The 16,214-nt window shown below is 45.6% G+C and overlaps 1 protein-coding gene across 1 annotated transcript in view; it reads left to right on the top strand.

The window, feature by feature from the left end:
* The first annotated feature begins 6,255 nt into the window (after positions 1 to 6,255).
* Positions 6,256 to 16,214, top strand: part of ST8SIA4 (ST8 alpha-N-acetyl-neuraminide alpha-2,8-sialyltransferase 4) — a 97,206-nt gene continuing 87,247 nt past the window's right edge. Inside the window, exon 1 of the mRNA XM_066616162.1 lies at positions 6,256 to 6,615. Within this exon, the coding sequence (XP_066472259.1) occupies positions 6,503 to 6,615 (113 nt within the window). The 5' untranslated portion in view covers positions 6,256 to 6,502. The remainder of the gene's footprint in view (positions 6,616 to 16,214) is intronic.

Below are 16,214 nucleotides of genomic sequence, written 5' to 3'. Positions count from 1 at the left end.
GCTCATTTCTCCTTGTAATTTATCCCCAGCGAGGGTGAACATCAGGTGCTCAAGAAAGTTTAGGAGTTGATCCAGGATAACTTTGATCATGTTTAAAAAGAAAGACACTAAACAGAAACCACACCACTGGGATACTATCTTAAGGACAGAGTGTTGGAAGGAAGTTCCACTGAAACTAATGGGAGACCTCATAAGTGTCCTCATGATAAGAGTGCCAGATAATTTTTCATTATGATGTATTTATATAAAATGATTGATCACTATTTGAAACTGTAAAAAGTTGGGCAGAAGAAGGTTGTTGAGAACAGTGGAAAATCTGCTAGGGCGATCACAAATGCAAAGCTTTCCTCTCTGGGTCCTAATCCACAGTATCAACTGTCAGCTTCCCACAGAGAATTGTTAGCAAAATGACAAGAGAGAATTTATGTGTATTAAAATACAGTAGAAGAACCTTGCTAAGCCATATACCTTATGATTTGCCAAACAGAAGTGCTCTCTAATTCCCAGCAAATACCACTGAGATAAAAATCCAGAAACGTGTGCTAACTTTTCATGGACATTGTGGCATTTTTCCAAATACGTTCAGGTCTTCTTAAGAGTGAGGTGGTTTCGACTACTTCTGAGTAGTACATGAGGTTTAAAGGTACAGGAAAAAAAATCTACTGCAGGTCTTGGAACACTGCAACACAGAAAGGAATAGTTTGTGCATGCAACCTGTTCGGTGGGTGGGTCATTTGAAATACAACCCCCTTAAAGGTTGCACAGGAGGTCAGTGGCAGAAAGTTCCAGGTTCAATTCCTGACATCTTCCTTTGGGCAGGGAAAGATACCCACATTAAATCTTAGAGAGCTACAGCCAGTTAGTGTAGACAGTTCTGGGCAAGATGGACCAATTGTCTAACTCAGTATAAGGTACCTTTCTGTGTTTAGGGGTGCAGGCAATTCTACGTGGCAAGCTGTCCATGTGAAAGAAACAGTGATTGCATTGTAATGGTTTAAATTGTTAAAGCCATCTCATGTTACATGGCTTGGATGTTCTGCCCCCAAAGTGCATAACCACATGGGCATGACTGCTTTAGCATTCTGTGATTGCATCATACCATTCTCTTGGTGCCCACTCTCCAAAGTGGGTAAGGCTACCTTGAATGAAGTATTTGTTCCCCAGAATCACAGAATGTTAGAACTGAAAGGGATCTTGGAAGTCATCTAGCCCAATGCTCTGCTTAGTACAGGCAACTGCTACAGCATTCCACCTCAATGGCATATTACAGGGATTTACAGCCCAATTCTAAACTGCCTGTTGTGCTGGGCCTGCCACAGTGCCAAAATGGCTGCTGCGGCAGCCTGTGTGCAACAGGGCAACTGGTGGGGGTGGCTCCTAGGGGAAGGGGAAGTGTTCCACCGGTGCTTAGCCAGGACTAAGGGTTCGCAAACATGCTTTATGGCACATTTTGGAGAGTGTGCACCAGCGGTAAGCCAGCGCGCACTGTTTAGGATTGCGCCCAAAGTCAGCAGCATTTTCTGTTCACTGATCAGAGTGGCTTGCCAGCTAATGCTTCACTGGAGGTTGGGTGGGAACTCCTGCTACCCTCTCTGTCCACATAAATAGTGTATGCCACATTGAAGAAGAGAAGAAGGAAAATTTTGGGGGCCTGTGGACTCCCCTCCCCCGCTTTTTGACAGAAGTTTTAAAAAATTACATGAAAGCAGAGGTGGAAAACTTGAGTCTGACAAGCTGAACTTTAGCTACTTCACATTTTCATTGGGTCTTTTGCTGTATCATCAAGATCCCTATTAATCTGGTTCAGTCTAGCTTCACAATAGTATATTCATCAGTCACATGCAGCATTTCTAAGGGCTAGGCCTGACTCAGGAACACAGAGAGGCTTCTCTCAGTCTTCCCCTTGGCTCTGAACCTTGTCAGATATTCATGTTGAAGGCTTCATATGGTAATGCAAGAGTTAAAGCTTAGGCACAATTATGCTTTTTCACCACACAGATCATGCTTTGCTCAACATGCACAATGCTAATTAGTGTAACATCATTTGAAGAGCTTAAATGCATGATTATTTCTATTATTCACATTTTGCTCTTCCACGACCACTCCATGAAGCAGACTGTATCATCCTTAACGGCCATGAAAGTGGATTTTGCTCAGCTGGTGTCTTCATTCCAGTAATTGAACTATTTAACATTCATTCTCAGAAATAATTCATTTGCTGCAACTCACATTATTTATATTTCAACATTCAGCCTAACTATCAAATAATTGGGATCATAAGAAGACAGGGTTTGGGTTGCCCATTGGTTCCAGACTCATAACTTAAAAACTTGTATACATCCCAATCCACTGGGAACTTCCTTTTCACATCTCATCCTCCCCTCCTCCATTGACACTGCTTGGACAAACACATTAGGTGATGGATGAGAGTAGGAAACTATTTATACAGTAAAAGATGGCGCTTGCAATAGATCTATATTGCACTATAATAAACATTTATATTGGAAAGGACACGTAAAAGGAAAGACTGGGAGCCCAGTCCTACCCAATTTTCTAGTACCAGCATCTGGCATTTGATGGCATCTGACCTGGATGCCTTTAAAAGGGGATTGGACAAGTTTCTGGAGGAAAAATCCATTATGGGTTACAAGCCATGATGTATATGTGCAACTTCCTGATATTAGAAATGGGCTATGTCAGAATGCCAGATGCAAGGGAGGGCACCAGGATGAGGTCTCTTGTTATCTGGTGTGCTCCCTGGGGCATTTGGTGGGCCCCTGTGAGAGACAGGAAGCTGGACTAGATGGGACTATGGCCTGATCCAGTGGGGTTGATCTTATGTTCTTATGGTGCAGCCGCAATGTAGACCCAAGGTAAGGGAACAAATGTTCCCATACCTTAAGGAGGCCACTGTGACTGCCTCCCAACCACAGGATGCAGTGCATGGCCCATGGGCACAGCTGCACCAGCACAGGAAAATTGGATAGGATTGGGCCTTCAATTAGCCGCCTTGGGTGCCCTTTGGGGAGAAAGGTGGAATACAAATCGAATAAATAAATAAAATAAATAAGCTATATTTTTGTTTTGCTATTTAACCAGATCTAAGAGATATACAAATGAAATGTACAAAGAACAAAAGCACATGAGACAGTTAGATATGTTATGGCTGTGACAACATACACTCTTGTTTCAGGATAAGAGTCATTTTTGAGGAGATCAGTTGTCCATGTTTCCATTTACTCATTTTTTTTTTTCATATATGTTCTCTTACCTCTTTGTTAGAAATCAGAACTGAGGACTAAACGTTTTAAGTGTTATTAGCACTAATAAGCTTAATTTTTCCTTAGTTAATAGCAGTTGGATCAGCACCTCCCCATGTCTTATTTAAACTGAAGACCATGTAGAGATGCAGAAAACTGTTAATGTATGTCAGTGACCAGTATCCATGTCAGTTAGATAACTGATTAGTAAAGCCTTGCTCAAACATACATGCACATGCTCATTTCTCCCACCTCCAAATCCCACTCACCCACACCTATTTCAGAAGCTACTTCTGAAGTGAAGAGATGTTGCTAAAACCATAGGACAAAACCAGCTTGTTCCATCACAGAAGCCAATTAGCTATCCCAGTAAATTAGGTTAGAGCTCCAGCTTCCTTTGATTTGATAGCTCCTTGCGTATGTGCTTTGTTCCATACTGTATACACACCACACATACATTTCTAAAAGAGCTGCCGGTACTCCTTAAAGTTCTCCAATTAACAACCTGGATAGGCATTTTGGGGATGGTTCCAAGCTTGAGCCTTGATTGGCTGCTGGCAAGAGAGAGAGAGAGAGCTCGAGAGAGAGCACACATCAGTGAGCACATATAAAGCCTAGTTTACAACAAAATGGGGTGACAGAAGGAGGAGGTGGCAGCATGGACTGTGTAACTTCAGAGTGCAGGTGGAGTGCCCAGTTAAACACACACAAAAATAAATCCTCCTCCCTGCAAACAGAAAACTAGCACTACAAGCAAAGGGCTGTTTACTGCAGGGAGTTTATTACACAGCAAAATAATATTCAGAAGGGGTAGTCTCCACTTGTCCTCTGAAGTGGTAGAAACCATTCATCCATCTCAGAATTCTTCCACCTCATTTCACTTGTACCTGTATAGATGAGACACCCAAAATTAGGAAGGTGTGCAGTCAAGTTGGGCTGCTCTCATCACCTATCCCTAGGACCCATCAATAGGAGACAGTGCAGGATCCTTCCTGCAGCACAACTGTGCGTTTATGGATACTAGTTGCTCTCATTTATTTTTGAAGTACAGCAATATTTTGAATTTCATCCACATGACTTTCACTGCTTTGCTCTTTCAACTGTTTTCAATTATAACCACATTTTACATTTTATCTACATGCTTTCCTTTTTCATCCAATTTCATACAGCCTTCCACAACATTTATCCACGTTCTTATGTTTATTTTTCTTTTATTTCTGCTTTATTTAGGTTTCACACGTATTTGCATTTGTTACATCATTTTTCGCTAGCCAAAATAAATTTGCAACCTAAATAAGGCTACGCACTGACACTCATTCATTTTTGACTTTCGTCTATGGTCTGGTCCCTAACCAGAAGGAAGTTCAAGGTATTGCTGTGAACCTGGGCACAGATGGAGGGCAGGATGGAATCCGTATGTCAGAACTTGCTGTTCTAGGCCCTGTTGCCTGGATGGGTGGCATACTGGGAACCTCACGTACACTGTTCTATGAGAGAAGGAGGGTATAGATTAAATAAATAAAATACTGTACTTCCAGACAACTGTGCCCAGAAAGGGTAGTGCGAGAGACTGAGCTGCTCATACCTATCACAGGACCCAACTGGCCAGGCTGATCCCATCTCCAAGCCCAGCCACTGGTTGCAGTGGGTAGTCATAAGGGTGCTTTCACTGGGAGGGGGCCTAGTGCAGGGCTTTGGTCCAGTTTCCCCAGCAAACCGATGTCTAGGATGAGGCTGGTAATTTTACCGAAGGCAATAAGGTCGCAATCCTTAATGGGGAGTCAAGCCTAGGAGGTAGTAGTGTAGCTAACATAAGAACATAAGAACATAAGAACAGCCCCACTGGATCAGGCCATAGGCCCATCTAGTCCAGCTTCCTGTATCTCACAGCGGCCCACCAAATGCCCCAGGGAGCACACCAGATAACAAGAGACCTCATCCTGGTGCTCTCCCCTACATCTGGCATTCTGACTTAACCCATTCCTAAAATCAGGAGGTTGCGCATACACATCATGGCTTGTACCCCATAATGGATTTTTCCTCCAGAAACTCATCCAATCCACTTTTAAAGGCGTCTAGGCTAGACGCCAGCACCACATCCTGTGGCAAGGAGTTCCACAGACTGACCACGCGCTGAGTAAAGAAATATTTTCTTTTGTCTGTCCTAACCCGCCCAACACTCAATTTTAGTGGATGTCCCCTGGTTCTGGTATTATGTGAGCTAAAGGGGGTGCAAAGCATTAAGTTTTGCATGGTGCCTCACGGCATCCTGCAGGTGGCCCCCTCACCCTCCTGAGCCATTCTGGATCGCTAAAGCAAAATGGCCTGGAATGGCTCTGAAGGGGAGGGGCCGCTTGCATGCCATGGTGAGGCCCTGTGCAAAACTTAGTGCTATGCACCCCCCTCTAGCTACGCTACTGAGAGGAGGGCAGGAACCACCTACACCACCCTGAGCTCCTTGGAGGAAGAACGGTGCAGAGCTGTGAAAATAAATAAAATAAGGCTACAATGCCATGGACGCTTTCCTTGGAGTAGGTCCCAGCGAACACAATGGAATTTACTTCTGAGTAGACCTGCATAGGATCGGGCTGTAAACCCCACTGCATTCTTTTGGGAATTACTTGTGAGTAAACACGCCTAGGCTAACAAGAGTCCTGCTGCTCCTGTGCAGGTCTGCTCAGAAGGCAAAGCCAGGGCTTCACTCCCAGGGAAGCGCGTGCACAGGCGGGCACCCTAAGGCTGCCGGGGGCCAGCGCCAGCCAACCATCAGCTCGGCGGCCACGAGACGCGCCTCTGCGGGCGCCGGGGTTTAAAGTTAGCGAGGCGGCGGTCTCCGCCTCCTCCGGCCACCTATTGGCCGGGCTGTGCTCATCATTTCCCCGCCAGAGGCTGGGCGGGGAGAAGCGACGCCCCGGAGACCGGCTGCTGCTGCCGCCGCCTGTGCTGTTACCTAAACTGAAAGGCAACGTGAGCGGAGAGCGCAGAGCAGGCAGAGGCGCAGCGCTTTGTGCGGGGAGTTTGGGCGCAGGGACCCGGTGCAGGCAGGGGCAGCATCCCTGCATCCCAGCGCAGCAGCAGCAGCAGCACCAGCATCTCTTTTGTTTGGGCCGACCCTTTCTTCTCTCTCCCCCATCTCATTCTCTTCTTTTGCAATTAACCATCCTGCCAAACAAAGGGAGGAGGAGGAGGAGGAGGAGGAGGAAGAATTTCTCTGGGCAGCAGCAGCAGCAAGAGAAGGAGACATGCGCTCCATCAGGAAGAGGTGGACTATTTGCACCATAAGTATCCTGCTGATCTTCTACAAGACAAAAGAGATCGCCAGGACCGAGGGGCACCAGGAGACGCCAAGCGCCGGGTAAATGCACAGCGGGGGCTTGACACGCGTGGTGGACCCGAAAGGGAGGAGGAGGAGAAGGAGAGAAGCGGCTTTGCGCGCAGGGCGATGCGATGCCAAGGCTGCTGCTTGCTTGCCCTCCTCCTACCTCTCGCCGGCTTTGTGCTTCTCAGATCTGGGGGGATGGGGTGCTTTTTTTTTTAAGGAGATGCGGTTGCAAAAAAAGCCTGCTGAGATGGTTGTGGGGCTGAGAAGGGAGGCATCGCCAGGGCTGGGAGAGCCCCGGCGGGGGCTGCCTGTAAAGGAGAGGTCCAAGCGATCACTGATGGTGCCTCTCGGTCCCACGGGCTGCTTGCTGTGGCGGGGAACGGGGGGCGAGGCGGTCAGTGGAGGAGATGAACGAAGCGATGGGGTCCGAAGTCACCAGTGGTTTGCAGTGCAGAAAGCGGTGTCACGCCGGATCTGTTGTGTGTGTGTGTGTTTTTGGTGCCGACCCTGGAGGTGGGGGGGGAGTGGCATCCTTCTCTGAAGTTTAGCTTGCGCAGATCCTTTAAAGCAGGGTCTGTCCGCCTTAATTCCAGACATGTTCACCTGGCAGTGAGTTCCGCTGTTTCCATGGGTGGATCGGGTTGGCGTGGACATTTGTCCGTCGTCACGCTGGCCCATCGCAGCTACTACACTTCTCTTACTTAGCACAGACCTCTGCCCGTCTACTCAGGAAGTAAGTCCCACTGAGTTCAATGAGGCTTACTGCTAAATAAATGTGTATGGGATGACAGCCTTGGGCTGCCATCCTATACACATACTTTCCTGGAAGTAAGCCCCATTGGACACAGTGGGACTTTCTACTGAGTGGACAGGCAGAGGATTGGGCTCTTGGTTCCCCCCTCGGTCAACAATGTAAGGGCAGTGATTTTAGTGGTATCTCGAAAGGAAGTCCCACTGCGATCTATAGGTCTTACTTCCACGGAAACGGGTTAGGGTGTCAGCCGATCTCCTTGAAGTTTCTTTGGGAGGTTCTGCTAACTTGGCTGGTCGTATTAGGTGGCACATACGACCGAGCGATGCTCACACAATGAGGCATCGCTGTAGGGACAAGGATCTCCTTTTCCTTGCTTCTTTTCCTGCGTGACAACAACAAACCGCAAAGCCTCGCGCTGGGGCTTTCCACTTGGGGCTTTGTTACCCTTTCTTCCCTTCTGAGAAACATCAGGGAAGTGTCCCCCCCCCCCACAAACTTCAAAATACCTTTTTTTTAAGTTGCTGAAGCTAAGTTGAAAAACAGATCGCAGGCTTTTTTTCCTTCCTGCACAACAACCCCGCAAGGTTGCCCAGCTAGAGAAACAACTCTGGAGTCTTGGCGGTGGCAGCTTGGTGCTGGCGATGTGGGAGTGTGTGCCCTGTGTGTTGGCCAGAGTGTTTCAGCTGAGGGGGGCTGGACGGCTACGCTGGATTCGTGGATCAGTGGCGTAGCTAGGGGGGCTAGTGGCGTAGCACTAAGTTCTGTAGGCAGCCTCCCCGCAGCGTGCAGGCGGCCCAGTACGCCTCCGTTTTGCTGCGCCCGCCCGGAATGGCTCGGAAGGGGCAGCTTGCGTGCTGCGATGTTGCTCCCTGCAAAACTTAGTGCTCTGCTACCCCCTCAAGCTACGCCACCGTGGTGGGTGCTTTCAAGCGTTGTTAAGCCGGGCGACAGCGGTGCTTCGTCAGGCTGGCTGTGCTGGAGGGTTGCTTATTGGGTTAATGGGAGACGGGGGAGAGGAACCCAGAAATAGCCACGTAGGCGGAGAGGCATTCCTCTGGAGGAACCGAAAGCCTCCCTGCGCTGGTGCTGGGTCTGGAAGCGGAGCTGCAGGCTCGGTTGCCGTGCATGCCTTTTTGTGTATGTTCTTCCTTGCACTGGCTGCTTGTCCAGTTTTGCAGGCGGTGAGGCTGGTACAGAAAGGGCTCGTGTGCCACTGACCCTGCATCCTTCCACCCGTGCAAGCGCATCCTGGGGAGATCTCCCTGGTTTCCCCGGCGGGTGGAGGTAGCGTACCGGACAGCCAGTGGGAGCACAGAGGCGAGATCATGCCTTGCCTGGCTTGCAGTGCATCCCCCAGGCGGAGTTCAGCGGGACTCTATTCCTGGGGGTGTGTTTACAGTTGCATGCTCAAGTACATGCTCATGCCCCCCACCCCTTTCCAACCTGACCCCCAAACTGCAGCGCTCGGAAAAGCAAGTGCGTTGCCACAGGCTGCGTATGCATCCCCCCCACCGAAGAAAGGCAGGCGCTGCCGCTCTGCTGAGCGCTTCTCCCTGCAGCCGCGCGCAAAGCGGTGCACGTTGCAAAAGCTGCACCTGGCCGCCTGCCCTCCGCCTCTCCCCCTGGCCGCTGAACGGACGCGGTGCAAAGGAGCCCCGGAGGCGGTGCATCCTCTCTTGCCCCTCCCGTGCAAAAAGCTGTGCGGGGTAGCAGTCGTGCAAGGCTTGCACGGACAGGAAAAGGTGCTTGGGCCGTGGTGGCTTGCAGCGGGTCAGGCTGCAGCTGTCGTGCAAGGAACAAAAGTCAGGCGCCTTGGTTAGAGCAGGCAAGATCCCCCTCCCGAAAAAAAAATGGTGCGCATCCCAGATCCAGGGCGCCGCCTCCTTCTTTTAACTCCACTAATTACAACTCTGGCGTGTGAGCCGCATTGTTCCCAGCCTGCTGGAAAGGGGAATCCTTTCTTCACGCCCCACCCACCTTTCCTGCTTCCCATTAGCTTTGCTACATTCAAAGCACCGGGATGGCTTGGTTTGGCTGGAGAGCTTCTTTCTTTCCTTGGCTGTGCGCTGATGGTCTTCTTTAGCCTTGATGAATTAAATCCATAGGTTGAGTACTGTATCAAGCTGGAACTTGATTCTTCCTGTGCCAGAGCATAAATGAGGCTGTAGACTCTGTATTTCTCACAAGGCTAGGTGTGTCTACTCAAAAGTAAGCCCCACTGAGTTCAATGGAACTTACTCCCAGGTAAGTGTTGATGGCAGTGGTTTTCAAACTTTTAGCACTGGGACCCACTTTTTAGAATGAGAATCTGTCAGGACCAGTCAGAAGTTTGTCATGACTGGAAGTGACACCATCAGGCAGTGCAATTTTTAACAATCCAAGGCTGTGATCCTACCCATGCTTACTCAGGAGCAAGTCCCATTTACTATCTTTGTTAAAAGCTTATACATACGTAGTAGCCTGTTAAGAGTACAGAGCTGTTAACATTTCCCAGATGCAGTTGCATACCAAGTCTATATTAGAAATAAAATATTGAAATGAATGCGGACTCACCTGAAATTGGCTTGTGACTCACCTAGTGGGTCTTAATCCACAGTTTGAGAAACTTTGTGGGATTGCAGCCTGAGAGCCCAATCTAGCATAGGATTGTAGCCCTACTCTCCCTTTACCATCCAGGGTGACCAGATACAATGGAGGACAGAGTGCCTGTAACTTTAATCATTGTATAGAAGAGGGAATTTTGGCAAGTGCAGCTTTTTAAGTATTGAGCTGCACTTGCCAACATTCCCTCTTCTATACAATGGTTAATGGTATAGACACTTTGTCCTCCATTGTATCTGGTCATGCATCAAAGCTGTGGAAGGGTGCCCTTTCCCATGTGAGATTGCTGGAGAAGTGGGGCAGGAACTTCGTCCATGACAGAACCAAGGGTTGGCCATTCTTCAGTTAGTTAACAAGTATGTGTGTCCTTTATAGGACAAGGACATGCTAAACATGTGTTGTACCTTCTAGCTGGGCAAGAAATTTTGCACAGTTGCAAGGATGGGAGCTCTTTGCTTCTTCATCCCATCAGTGCTGTAACATTTACAGAGGGCTTGTATTCCTTGTCATTCTGTGTTGCTACTCAGTGGAGCAGCACTCTGGTTTTTGACAGCTCTTTGAGCTTCTCCCAAGCTTGCCTCCTACAGACCCAAGGGGTATTAAAGAGACAGTATCAATCTGTGGTTGTCTACGGGTTGAGAAAAGCAATGAATTACTTATTTAATGGATCCTGTTCTAAACTCCCTGATCCTTCTGTACAATCCTATGCATACTGGGATCCAAATACAGTGGGACTCACTTCTGCCTGGAATTGCACTGTTAAGCAGTTTGCTTGAAAGTTTGTTTAGTGGGACTTTTTTCCAGTTACTTTCCCTAGATGTGAACACTCAGATTTGCTCCCTGCAGTGGAGATTGAGAACAAAGTTTAAAATAGTATGCTCCTTATTATTTGCTAGTCTAGATCCATACAACGTTTATTCTACATTTGCAATTCTTTTTTTGCCTTATTTTCATTGATTCTGTAGCCACCTGTTTACATGGCTTAACAGATGTCATGCTTAAGAAACACATGCTTAAAAGAGTTTAATACTGTTTTTACTGTTTAATACTGTATTTTAGCTGATGTAAGGTGAACTTTTGACTGGCACTGTAGTCCTGTACCCTTACTCCTGTGGGAGTAAGCCCCACTGAATTCAGTGGGCTTACTTCTGAGTAGATATACATAGGATTGGGCTCCTAATAAACTAATGGAGGGAGAGGTGTCCATTAATGCTGAAAGTCCATTAAATCTGAATCCATTTGAGTGAATCAGTTGAGGCACAGATGTGTAAAACACATATGACTAATTTTTAATGAAACAGAACATCACCAAATTGCTAACTTTGAGGGTTCACTTAACATAGTGGTTAAGAGACTGCCAGCACGATTCTATGCATGTCTACTCAGAAGTAAGTCCCATTGTATTCAATGAGACTTACTCCCATGTAAATGTGGATAGCACTGTAGCCTGAACTGGAAATGAGGACTTCCCTGGTTTAAACCTTCGTTCTTCCTTGAGCTCACAAGGGTGGCCTTAAGGCAAGTCACTCCATCTCAGGCTTAGCTGTGATACAGGGATAGTACTGTAATATATAATTTACATGGTTCTTGTAAGCATTATATTAAGATAGTACACTGACCTCCTTTGCCTGCTCCCAAAGTGCAACACAAATGCTATTTTAGATTAATTTATGGAAAGAAGGCATTTTAATAACTTGCAACAGTGTGAAAAGCTTTAAAATAAAAGACTGTTGTGACATCTCATCTACAGACATCTTCAGCACCCTATGAAATGGAGTCATTATGATACCTGTGTAAGGCCAGCTAGTGATAAATCTTCTTGCAGAACATTTGCAAACTTCTGCTTACTTTGGAGAGACATCTTAGCTCCTCAGAGTGTCAGAATCAAACACTTGTTATCTAGATCCTTGGTTCAAAATAGTACCACAGGGTCTGTAAGAAATAAAATCCAATTAATCTGTGTTGAATACAAGTCCGTGGAACCTGCTACTTTAACAGTAACATTTGTGGTGTGTGACTATTATTGTGTGATTATTTTGTGTTGTTGATCATAGACTACTGGTTAAGCATTATTTAGGAGACATTCATTTTGACCTTTTTTGAAAAATCATTCCTGAATGGTGCAGACAAACAACCTTATGCCTGTGCTATAATTTATCTCTTGGATCCTAATGCCTTCGTGTTTCTTAGAGTGTACAAATAATTCTTTTGAAGCTGTTGCAGCGATTTCCCCCCCTAGCACTATCATTGTACTGTACTATAATGCTCTCATCCTATACCATTAATGTGTTCTGAGTTCATCTCTCTGCTATCTGTTACACAGTTAATCGGGAGTATGTCCCTTTGAACTCCGTGGCGCTTTCTGTGCAAGTGTAATCAGAAGTACCAGACTATAAACATCAAGGTTTCCTGGCATGAATGAGCTGCTGAGTTCACTTTTGTGCCAGCCTGAACAAATATGGAAAACAGTGATTCTTCCATAAGAATTCTATTTGCTCAAGAAAGAAAACCTGGCAGTACTGCTGTGGTGTGCATTTCAGGTTATGCAACTTTAAAGTATTGATAAAAAGGATGATGGTTGGATTTGCCTCGGTTACCATACTAAGCCTGTCTTGTCCTTTCATAGTATTTTGCTTCCTGATTTGTCTGGGAAGATCTAGCTTTTTTAAAGCTTGGGTCAATGTTGAATGGAAATAAGCAATACAGAAATCAAAGAGAGCTTGATTAAAAGCATCATTGGGACAGGCATCACAAACATGATAGCTGGAAGTCAAGATCAGGTGCATTATCTGATAGTTTAATAGCTGGAAGTCAAGATCAGGTGCATTATCTACCTATATAGTTAACCACTCTGAAGTCTTTTACTGGGATGTAAAAAGTCCTTCTTTAAATCTGGGAAAGATGTCACTGAGATCCCAAATATAGTTTCCAGCTACCCTAGTTGAAGACAAGTGAGGGTATAAATAAGCTTTCTGGAGAGGTCAAAGACATTGACAACCTGTTCTTGAACATGGAGTTGGAAAAATACCATAATGCAGAACATCTGGAACTTGCAGTCCACCTAATGGTTTGAGGTTGCCTTAATATACCATAGCACATGTCTGCTTCAATGTAGATATTGACTAAATTGTGAACCCTCTGGTCCACTCTATTTCAAGCATTAGCACTTTTAGGGACAAAAGCACTGCAAAAAATGAGTCTCCCGTGCCACTTCCTCGAAGTTCCTAATGGACTAAAGAGCCTCTCTGATGAAATCTTGGTCTGTACCTTGATGCATTTTCTTCATTTTTCTTTTGAAGTGTAAACCACAGTGGAGCAAAGAGAGATATAGGAAGAAAAGAAGTAATGGCTTTTTGTTGTTGTTGAAAAGATTGTATTGTTAGAAAGGGGAAAAAAGCATAGAGTAATGAATGTTGAGTAGTATCTTTCCCTTGGATTCATGTAAGTATTTATTTAAAACAACCACAGCACCAAAACCCCATAATAGGATTATTCTTTATAGCATCAAAGCTTAAAGATCACAGCCCTTAATTTGAAAATTCCCCCCTCCATACAAAAATTGTTTCCTTTTTCAGTAGGTAGCACTCCTAGCTGTAAATCAATACCGAACATTGGATGACATGCCAATCATTAATCCTCTGATTGTTGTTTTCACAAAGATCCTACAAGTATCCTTAGATATGTCATTTATTCAAGTTTCAGGGTAACAAGATGCTTTCTAGGAAATGAAAAGACTGCCATGTTTTAAATTGGGTAATGCACTGTTCTTGTCTCCAGTAGGTTGGATGAGAGATCCAAACTGGCACAAGCAGTATTCCATTAACTTTTGAGCACTGAGATCTTCTCATGAGAAGCCCTTTGTTGGTTTGAAGAATATTTATTATTTTAAAAGTGTCTGGTCTTGTCCTGTCAGTTAACAGATATACTGTAGGTTCAGCTCAGGCGTTCTCTTTGGATAAAAGATTTTCCACAAACAGCAAGGGCTACCCACCTTAATCATATTTCCTCAGTTCAGGTTTTAGAAATTTTGATGTTGAGTTGAGTGCTCCACTTATTTGAGGGAAAAGTGGAATAGAAATAATTTAAATAAAGGAGTACACTGACAGCCCAATCCTATCCTCCCCTTCCCTTGCTGGTGCAGCTGTGCCAAAAATGGATGTGCTGTATCCCAGCAAGGGAGAGCGGTTGGATTGGGAGGGCCAAGGGGATTCTATTGTGATAAAGATACAGGTGGGTCCTTGGTATCCGCCGGGGATCTGTTCTTGGACCCCTCACTGATACCAAAAATTGTGGCTAATGAAATCTGTGATCTTTGCTCCTTAAGCCCTCCAAAGGGGACTGGAGCCGTGCTGCAGTTGCCTCCAGAGGACTTTCTGAAGCCCAGAGAGGCAGCGGGTGTATGCCTGCTGCCTCTGCGGTCTTCAGAATGGCTCTTAGAGCTGATAAAACACTTTTAATGATGTTTTTATGCGTTTTAAGATATTCTGAGGCCTGGGGAAGTCCGGGAGGAAATAGGAAGTAGTGTTTCTTCTGCTCTAAAAGCCATTCTGAAGCCCACAGAGGCAGTGGGTGGATGGGACTGGAGCTCAGGTCCCCTTCGGAGGGCTCATGTGGAACCGAGTCTGGCTTAACACGGGTCCAGTGGCCCCTTGTTGAGCCAGACTTGGTTCCACCTGAGCCCTCTGAACGGGACCCGAGCTCCAGTCCCGTCCACCCACTGCCTCTGTGGGCTTCAGAATGGACCAGTGGACCCCTGTTGAGCGAGATCCGTAGATGCAAAATCTGAATAAATAGGCTTCTGTATATCCATGATGCCTCGCACAGAAGTCTTTTCCCTCCAGTGGTTATTAATAGAGGAAAATAAGTGTAACTTTGTTTGAGTGAATAAGGAACTCATACTATGTTAGGAAGTAAGGCAAACAGGACTTAGACTCAAATGATGCAACCTAATGACCTCATAGTGATTTATTCTAAAAGCATTTTTCTGTTTGAGCACAAAGACAGGTTGCCATAACTTGTACTGAAATCCTTGGCACCCTGCCAGAGACTAAATCCTGCTGGATTTGCTGAGATTTTGAAGGAAGTATGTTTAGAATAGTATTATCAATCTGCAATATCATGAACCTTCACCTGGAAATACTGCAAATACCCGCCTATAAGCCGACCCCACAGATAAGTCGAGGGCAGGTTTTGAGCCAACAATCATGGAATTTTCTATGACCCTCGGATAAGTCGGAGGTTAAACTTAGGGGGTTGCCTGACTATAGTTTTGTCTGATTTTACCCAAGGCCAGATCCTGAAAAATAACCTACCACTAACTGTTACCTAAGAACTGTAGTCTCTAATTTATTAAAAACATAGTAAAAGATCATAAGATACATTTTTATTCTTTTTTAAATTCTGGTCTTCACCACCTTTTTGTAAACACTATCAGAGTAAGTGCACTGTAAACTACATACCAGTAAAACAGTGGTTCCCAACCTGGTATTCATGTACTCCCAGGGACACTCAGTAAGACCTTTAGGGGTAATTGGAAAAGAATGGAATAATGGCAGAAAAAGGCAGGCCGTGCTCCTGAATGCCTTGCAAGGACCAGCAAGGCAGGAAGGGAGGTAGCTAGTTAGCTGTGAAAGCCCCACCAATAGCTAGTTTTTGGTCATCAATTCATCTATGAACCAGTGATTGAAAACCAGCACAGTAAAAAAACTGAAACATAATCTGGAAAGTGATCAATTGGCCAGAATTTCTCAGCACACTTCTGGTGCAAAACAGTGCAAAGGCAGAGTCTTCTGTTGCTCAAACAGATAAAAAGAGAAAACACTGTGATGAATACATGAAGTCTGGGTTTTCATAGAGAGGAGATGAGGGCTTGTATTATTACAAACATTTTGTTAATATGAAGGGTACAATTTATTATTGCCAAGGGATATGCAAGTGAAAAAGGTTGGGAACCATTGCAGGAGATCCATGAATCAAATCCACCTTTAAGGTGGACATGAGGAGAACCATGAATCAAAGACACCTTTAAGGTGCCTGGTGTGTTAAGCCAGAAGCTCTACATACAACCCATAACACATAACTGAGAGTGTGCAATTCAATTCACAGCAGAAAGATGAGATATTTGCAACCCTTTTTACTCAGAAGTAGACCCACTGCTTTCTATGGGTGTTATTCTTAAGTAATGGTGCACTGAACTGTAGCCTGGGAAGGAGGGTCCCATGCTGCTGTTTCTAAAAACAGACCTGCTTTGCAAGCATTTGCCAAGCAGAACCAGAAC

Source organism: Tiliqua scincoides, chromosome 2 (genome assembly GCF_035046505.1).
Source record: "Tiliqua scincoides isolate rTilSci1 chromosome 2, rTilSci1.hap2, whole genome shotgun sequence".
NCBI classification, from domain to species: Eukaryota; Metazoa; Chordata; class Lepidosauria; order Squamata; family Scincidae; genus Tiliqua; species Tiliqua scincoides.
This window is presented reverse-complemented; position numbering and strand designations above follow the sequence as displayed.